A 9,313-nucleotide genomic window follows, 5' to 3' on the forward strand; every position below is an offset into this window, starting at 1 on the left:
CTTTTGCATTTACACTTTATTTTTGCAGGAAATGCAATTTTTCTAGCTATTACTTCTTTTCACATAATTATAACTTTTTATCTCATAATTTCAACTTTTTTTATCTCATAATTATGACTTACCACTGGAATTTTTTTTTTTTTTTTTAGTGGCCTAAACGGGCTTCCATGCACAACCGTGACTCATGACACACGTGACATACGTTTCTGTGGTATTGGGCGAGTTCAAGATCAAGCAGCACTGCCTAAATCGTGATGCATGCTGGTTAAAATGTGTCCACGATGACCTGGATGGGAGTGGTTTCTGCGCCGCATCCGATGTCACATGACCTTAAGTTATCGTGGGAGCAAGGCAGTTGCAGAGCAGTTGCGCAGTTGCTCTCCGGGTACTGCGCGACCCTAGACCCAGCTTCATGATGTCAGGACTTTGCCCTAATTGGCTCTCATCTATGCTGACGTATATGACGTGTGTTTCGATGAATTTCCATATCCATAAGCGCCTGTGCCTCTTTTCTACTCAAGTATCACATACTTTCAGATAGGTAGCAGCCGTATGGCCGCACCTATGGGATAGTCAACATGAATAAACCTTCATGTAATGCAACAACCCTGAAAGATGTCATCAATAAATTGCTCAGTTCTGTCACCCTACTTGTGGTGATGATGTAGAAGTGGTTAACTGCTGTGTCCAGTGTTATCTGTACTATTCACTCTTGTTAATTAACCCCTTCCGTTCCCGTCACATTAACAATACAAAGAATTATCCTGAGCTATTCTGCGTGTGATGAGATGGCACAGCGGGACAAGGCATCTGATTCAGTCATTTGTTCTGATTATTGTATTTCATTCATTCAGTGAAATGTATTTCATTCATTGTGAAAAATGTTGCTATCAGAAAATGCATCATCTAATGTGTCTATAGTTATCCTTATTTGTTAAATGTAGTCAGCAAATTCCCCTTAGCTGTGATATAATCATGCATCTAAGCACAGTTGTCGTCATAATAATGAATAACTGTTGTAATTGTATTGTATTGTTATTGGGAAAGACTTACTATAATGTACCATTTAGACACAGTTCAAATGTATTTGGTGCCGGTGGTGACATTACAAGGAAAATGGAACATGAGCATTTACAGTAAGAGAACATTTAGGCTATTCATCTACTCTTGATAAACCAGTTGGACCATTAATGCGCCACTGTTAGCGGTTTTACACTGGCAGGGCTCCGGCACGGTTCTGGTTCCCGAACGCAACTTTGAACCGGCCGGCGCGTTCAGACTGAAAAAATAATTGGTTCGGAACCTGAAAAGTCGGTTCGCAGCAGAACCTAAAAATAGTTGGTTTTTCCTTGCGAACCGTGACATCATCAGTGGGCGTGTCGAGCAGGAAAGCAGGAAGGAGAAGGAAAGAAAGCAGAGAAGACGATGGAGAAGAAAAATGTTCAGTGGTCGGCAGAAGAAACAAAGTGTTTGGTGGCAATTTGGGCATCACCTGAATTCCAGGAGAAACTAGAGACCTCCACAAGAAAGAGCAAACTATACAACAAACTTTCAGAACAGATGGCCAAGGCTGGGTTCACCCGAACGCCAGACCAAATCATTTATAAACTTAAAAAACTAAAGAAGGACTATAGGGACACAAAAAAAGACTTGAGCAAAAGTGGAGCTGGAAGTGGCGATTCAGGTGATTCTTACGAGCTGCTGGACAGCGTTATGGGTCACAGACCAGCTAACCAGGTGACGGGGCACTGAATTCCGCCACAGCTGCCACAACAATTGATGAGTCTGGGTCTTCCATATACGATGGCGGTAGGTTGACTACACACCACTCCTTGAAATATTAATAAGTTCAGATAGGCCAACTTATGTCGATTAAATGTAGCAGATACTGTAGTACCAATGGTATTAACATTATACAGCGAACATCATTCATGAATTATTGCATTTATACTAATTGTTACAGACATTATTGCACCATCATTAATGCACCATTATGGTTGTAAGTAGTGCATCAGTGATAATCCACACGACCTGCCATTTTGCCATTGCTGTGTTTACTTCCACCTGTGTGACGCGGAATGACGTCCTCCCACTTTGGTTCCACTTAAACTGGTGTGAAAGCAGGCTGGTTCGCCAGACAGCATTAAGGTTCTGAGACTCCAGAACCAAACCAGTGCTAAAACCAGAACCGTGCCAGTGTGAAACCGCCGTGTGTGACCGTTTTGAACCGCTTGACCCGGTCGTCTGCATGCAACACGGCAGCAGTTCCACTACTCTATTCCCTCATCCTACATGTTTTGGTTGACTACTATTTTGAACATCTCTGATTGAATAGTTTCCGAAGGAGATTAATATGAGAAAAAGGCCAGCAAAGTTCACATAGCATCAGGTAAGAAAACTGATCGCAGTCATTGTTGATTTTCCTCAAACATTAATGGAATTTCAATTTCCTCCACTTCTTCCCAGACGAGGAAGGCAAACACCGCAAGCTCAGCCAAGTCACGTCACGTCCTGTCAACAGGAAGAGAGAGTGTCCGACTTCATAGCAGCGTTTGTATCCCCGCCCCTGCAGTCACCAACAGATCTCCCTGATGCAGTCAGTCAGCATAGATCAAGCAGGAGTTCAACTTGAACGCGCCTATTGGGAAACGTGTTTGAGCAAAGTGCACATGACCTGGATGTTAAATGAACATCGTGAGGACTAATGTGTCAAGTCCGTCAGTTGTAAGGATGTGGACGGAAATAATAACTATGGCTTTTTAAATAAAAGCCTTGCTGTTGAGCACAAGCAAATAGTGCGAGACGTATGGAGCCAGAACGGTGACTTAAAAATTTGGCATCCAAAAAAAAAATTGGCATTGAAAACAAAACCAGTACTGAAAAAAGAAACATTGTCATTGTAACATTTGTATTGGCATTGAAACAAGTATTGGCACTGAAAAAAGAAAGTAATTCAAATAATTCAAGTCCGAAAATCTTATCATTTTATTTTATTGGGATTTTTTTGTATTTCTCAACTTTTTTTTCCAGTGACAGATTTTTTTTACAATGTCAGTTTTTTTCAGTGTCACTGATTTTTTAGTTTCATCCTTCTGTCACTGTTTTGGTGTCGAGAGGGAGGGGCCTGAGGGGAGGGTAAAGTAGAGCGTGGTTTGCATATCGTTTGAGAAGGTAATGGCAGCAGCCTGCGGGAAGGCGGGGCTGGACGGTCCAGCCATAATACACCATTTTAAGGCCCGTGTGCCGGCCGTCTCTGGGCAACACAGAGTCCAACTACCTCGCAGACTTTTCTTCAAGCTCTCTCCTGATGTGCCCAAGTCTCTGTGTATCTGGTTCTGTCCCGGAGCTCCCGAGCCCTGCTCCTATATGCGTATGGAGTGTGATAGTAGTACCGGGGCGTCGAGCACGGAGCATTAGCCACAGTTAGCACAACAGTAGAACAGCCTGTTGCTCCGAGCCGGGGCTGCAGCGCCGACAGCAGTGCTCTGGTCTGCTGCCGAGCTCTGTGCCACCGCACCGCTACCAGAGACCGGAGACCCGAGCTCTGGTATCTATATGCGTGTGGAGTGTGGTAGTAGTACGGAGCTAACAAGCATTAGCCCCAGCTGCGTCGCTCCGAGCCGGGGCTGCAGTGCCGACAGCAGCGCTCTGGTCTGCTCCCCGAGCTCTGTGCCACCATACCGCTACCAGAGACCGGAGCTCCCCTATAAACTAAGTTCATGTGAATAATATCACTATTCCTACAATGACTCCTTTGAGTCGAAGCGAATAAACTCAAGTCAGTATGCGGGTAAAGTCAGCTGTGATTGTGCTACTGTGGTTCACAGTAAAGTACAACAGACGGCTGTGATCAAGAAACAGACACATATTTTCATAACTGACTGACTTTTCTCCAAGCACTCTCTTTTATTGTCCGGTCTCTGTATGCGTGTGCAGCGGCGCGGTGGCACAGAGCTCGGGGAGCAGACTGGGAGGGCTGCTGTCGGCGAGGCAGCCCCGGCTCGGAGCGACACAGCTGGGGCTAATGCTCGTTAGCGCCGTACTACTACCACACTCCATACGCATATAGATACCGGAGCTCGGGTCTCCGGTCTCTGGTAGCGGTGCCGTGGCACAGAGCTCGGGAGCAGACCAGAGTGCTGCTGTCCGCGCTGCAGCCCCAGCTCGGAGCAACAGGCTGTTCTACTGTTGTGCTAACTGTGGCTAATGCTCCGTGCTCGGCGCCCCGGTACTACTACCACACTCCATACGCATATAGAGACCGGAGCTCGGGAGCTCCGGGACAGAACCAGATACACAGAGACTTGGGCACATCAGGAGAGAGCTTGAAGAAAAGTCTGCGAGGTAGTTGGACTCAGTGTTGCCCAGAGACGGTCGGCTATACAACGGTATTGTGGCTGGATCGTCTAGCCCCGCCTTCCCGCAGGCTGCAGCCATTACCTTCTCAAATGATATGCAAACCACGCTCTACTTGCCCCTCCCCTCAGGCCCCTCCCTCTCGACGCCAAAACAGTGACAGAAAGTTGAAACTGAAAATCAGTGACACTGAAAAAAAACTGACATTGTAAAAAAAGTCTGTCACTGAAAAAAAAGTGACATGAAGAAAAAATCTGAAGATTGTCATTGAAAAATACAAAAAAATCCCAATAAAATAAAATGATAAGATTTTCGGACTTGAATTATTTGAATTACTTTATTTTTTCAGTGCCAATACTTGTTTCAATGCCAATACAACTGTTTTCAATACAAATGTTACAATGACAATGTTTCTTTTTTTACTGGTTTTGTTTTCAAAGCCAATTTTTTTTTTGGATGCCAAATTTTTAAGTCACCGTTCTGGCTCCATAGGGACGCACATCGTAGAGGTTTATGATGAAGTTTTTGGCCGGAAGTTGAGTCGTGTGTACGTTGATACGGGGCACCAGCCGACTCGTCTTTGCCACGTTTCACTAAATGACGTAATCTCTGCCTGGGATTGACAGTTCGCTGTTGCGGTAACGACACACATTTAGTGAGAGGCAGAGAAAGAGCTGTTTGTCAGACGTTTATTCACATCCCTTGCTTATTATTGTTTTACGGCTGTAGAACGAGTAACCAGGCTGTCTCATAGGACGAGACATTCGCTAGATCAAGCCACATATTTTGTGTCATTCCCGACTTGGCTAACTAGCTGGCTAATGTTAGCTGTTTCCTGGTTGGAGTTGTAGCCATTTTGGTTTTTAGCAGAGAAACAACTAGCCGGTCGTGGATTTTGGAACAGTGTAAGCTAGCCACCGCTCCCGTTTTCACAACTAAACAGCGCTGTCCATCTGTAGACAGGGACAAAGATACGGTCCACAAGAGGGGGAACACTGTACAACGAGTCAACAATGAATCCCGAATAGTAAGTTTCATATTCACCTACGTTGTATTACATTTTACCATGTGCTAACACGCTAACGTTAGCGTTAGTATACCGTTGAGCTAAGTTAGCGGCTAACATCAGCTGACATTAGCCTTAATGTTCATCTGTATTTGCCTAAGATGCTGTCATCATTTTCCTTCCAGGACTATTCGGCGGGTGTTGGCGTTAAACAATCTCCAGTCGATCGATATCTTTGACAAACCACCGCTTTTATGCTATACACATAAACACGAATCCAGCTGTTGGGATAGCAGCTGTAATTTAGCTTTACTCACTATTTTCAGTTCGCTTTAGGTTTCAGAGATGCGATGTAAATAGACGACAAAGGTCTTTTTACCTTGGCTTTTAACCGTAAATCGATTCGTTATGTCTTTGTAATCAACTGTATTTTTTGTTAAAATTAAGTATTATAGTGATGTCCGTTAGAGTTCAGGTAAACTTATTTCAATCTCATAAAATTAACAACAACTAAAATGGTATTATAAAACATAACTAGAAAGCAAGGACTCTGTCAATTGGATTGTTTGAAAGACGACACTTATACCTTGTTACAGGTGTTTACACTTTAGTCTGTGTGTCGCTGTGACAGGCAGCTTCTTCTTTTCTCAAAGAGAGAACTCTTAGCAAACAGCTGCTGCAGCAGCAGACATCGGCAGTGTACGTTCAAGTAACATGATATATGCTTATCTTGGTGTTGAACTTGACTCAATTTCAGTCATATGGATTAGTAACGTTAGTGTTGTAGCGGCCTGTCCACAGACTAGTCATGTGTAGGTCACATGCCACAGGACAAGCCTTAGATTGCACCACAGCAGTGTTGAGCAATTAGTCACTTCAGCTTTCTTTCTGTCTTAAAGGGATATTCCAGTGCAAGTTTAATCCATGCAGTGGCGGTTCTAGACCAGTTTTAATAGGGGGGCCAGGTTGGGACCGGCTTTTTTGTTAGGGGGCACATACAACCCGGAAAAAAGGATAAATCCCTCATTCAGACAAAGCAGTGTTTACAATTTCAGCCATTTTGATTGGGTAGTAAACTGCTGAGACACTTTATTTCTGCCTTTCCCTTCAGAACAAAATCATTGGAAGAAATCTGTCATTGTATTATTAATGCAGACTCCCTGTCAGGGGGGCCACAAGGGGGTCCAGACTCAGAGTTACGGGGGCACTGGCCCCTGTTGCCCCCCCCCTAGAACCACCCCTGAATCCATGGTCTAACACACTGTGACACCAAGTAAGATCCCCCTTGAGAGATCAAGTTTGCAGATGGCAGAGATGGACAGAGTACTCGACCCCAGTACTTGAGTAAGAGTACAAATACTACTGGTCAAAATGTACTCCTTTACAAGTAAAAGTAGCTCAGTCGACATGTTACTTGAGTAAGAGTAAAAAAGTACTTGCTTTTAAAGGTACTTAAGTATCCAAAAGTACATGCTTTTAAATTTACTTTAAGTAAAAGTAAGAGTAAGAGTAAATTTCTTATTTTTCACATCAATGAATTACTATAATTTTTTGTAAATGAATTTAAGGACCTTTTAACTCTTGTTTCTGAGAATTAACTCTTTGAAACCACTTGCACTGATGTGCTTGCTTTTAGAACCACAATGTTATATAAAGCCTGCAGAAACACCTATAAAAACAAATCAAATGAATGGGATCATAGGAGGACAGCAGATGTTGCAGATGCAGATGTTTATTAACAATCATTAAAACTGTAACCAAATGAACCTGCACCGTCCAACTAACTCTCTATCATTTAGCTAAGTTGGGAACTGGAACCCCTCAAACACCAATGTTGTCCCCAGACCACTGGTTGAGAATCACTGCTTTACAAAAAACTACATCTGATGCAGCCATTGCCGCGGTTTTGTGTTGACAAACGCAGTCGAGAGCGTGGCTACTTTGGTGGTATCCTTATGGGGAGGGATGACGTATTTCCGCTTTTACGTAGGTCTCAGTGGAGAGTGTGCACTGTGATAGGTTTCCTTCTTTGACAAACACAGCTTGTGTCCAATAGTAGTTTAGAAAAAAAAAAAAAAGAGCAGACCTGAAAGTAATGAGTACTTTTCAGCCTTCCTAGAAATTAACTCGAGTAAAAGTAAAAACATTTGTCTTGGAAATGTATTCAAGTAAGAGTAATAAGTACCAAAGAAATCTAATACTCAAGTAAAGTACAAATCCTCTGGATATGTACTTACGTACAGTACCCAAGTAAATTTACTCCGTTACTGTCCACCACTGGCAGATGGCTAGCTTAGTTTTAACAACCTCAGAAAATGAACGCACGATAACAGTACATTGCAGTATATGCCTCCAACAAGAAACCAGCATCAAAAGCCACAAATGTTCAGAACAGCACCAAACTTCGGCAACAGTACAAATAGGGCCCAGGCACATAGTTTGAGGCATCAAACCTCCACTTTCTTAGCTGGATTTCTATTGTAAAGTCAACACATCTCACAACTCGATTTACGATTTTAATCGATTTTTTTTTCCTACTCAAGAATGAACTTCAAATGACAAAGAAATTATCAAAAGCATTGCATTTATTTTAATGCTTTTATTTTAAACAAATTTACCCTGCCATTGTAAACAGCGCAGCTTCAAACTCACTTGAAAAAAAGAAATAAAAGTGCATCCTTTTGAAAGAGAATGTGTCCCTTTTTGATAGAATGCTTTTGTAAACATAAATTTAACATGTCAGATTGCTTGCTATTTTAAAATCAGATCAGTTTCCATATTGGTAGTCATAAAGTGTTAACATTACTTTCATTAAATACTTTTTGCAAAAGGTGCCTTTTGTTTACAAAAAGTATGAGCTATAAACTAAATTAAACATCTGCGTAGTTATCATCACATATTGGTAGATGTACATGGACAACATTTTATATCTTGATATAGCTAATTTTATATCCCAATAACGATCAATTAATTTGATTTCTGGTTTAGGACGATTTAAAAAAAAAAAGAAAAAAAAGAAAAAAAAAAAAAGAAAATTCTTTAATTTGCTCTGCCGCCACTCCCCATGGGCTCCTTTAGTTCATAGTGGGCTCCGCCCTCCCCCGTATTGACTTTCCAGAGAGAAACAAAGGCAACAACATGGCAGCAAGCCAAGAGTTTGTTCCTAAAAAGGCACTTTCTCATTAGTAGCTTGCGATACGCTGCAAAGTTGCTTTAAAGGCTGTTTCAACTAAAGGCAGCAGACCGACCAATTTATTTCAGCATCTCAAACAGAGGCATGCATCAGAGTGGGACACTTATTGTTCACTATGAGATGTACACGAGCATGGCAGCCCCGCCAGCAACCGCTAAAAAGCAGCCAACATTAGCTGAATCATTTCATCATTGTGTTCAAACATGTGATGTTAACTATGCAATGCATGCAGATGTTTAATTTAGTTTACATATCTTCAGGAATATAACATATTTTTTGTAAACAAAAGGCACCTTTTGCAAAATAAAGTATTTAATGAATGTTAACATTTTAAAACCAATATGAAACTGATCTGTTTTTATGTTGGCAAGCAATCTGACATGTCAAATTTATGTTTACAAAAGCATTTTATCAAAAGGGAAATATTCTTTGCAAAAGGATGCACTTTTATTTATTTTTTCAAGTGAGTTTGAAGGTGCACTGTTTACAATGGCAGGGCAAATTTATTTGAAATAAAAAATCTGTCATTTGAAGTTTGTTCTTGAGAAGGAAAAGAAATCTATTAAAATTGTAAATCGAGTTTGGTGTGAAAAAGTCAGAGATTTAATTTTTAGGCCATATCGCCCAGCCCTACTGGCAAAACATTTAAAAGCAAAAACTTGGATTGAGCTTTATAAAATCATTTTTTCCAAAAACGTGATGAGACCCCACACACCTGCTTTTATATACATTTGGTGAATATTAGTTAGACTAAACTC

General features: G+C 41.7%; 1 protein-coding gene across 1 annotated transcript in view; it reads left to right on the plus strand.

Moving 5' to 3' along the window:
* The first annotated feature begins 4,915 nt into the window (after nucleotides 1-4,915).
* Nucleotides 4,916-9,313, plus strand: part of LOC115596778 (ras-related protein ORAB-1-like) — a 15,662-nt gene continuing 11,264 nt past the window's right edge. The window contains exon 1 of the mRNA XM_030442186.1: nucleotides 4,916-5,383. Within this exon, the coding sequence (XP_030298046.1) occupies nucleotides 5,370-5,383 (14 nt within the window). The 5' untranslated portion in view covers nucleotides 4,916-5,369. The remainder of the gene's footprint in view (nucleotides 5,384-9,313) is intronic.

This window comes from Sparus aurata, chromosome 15 (assembly GCF_900880675.1).
Source record: "Sparus aurata chromosome 15, fSpaAur1.1, whole genome shotgun sequence".
Classification (NCBI taxonomy): domain Eukaryota; kingdom Metazoa; phylum Chordata; class Actinopteri; order Spariformes; family Sparidae; genus Sparus; species Sparus aurata.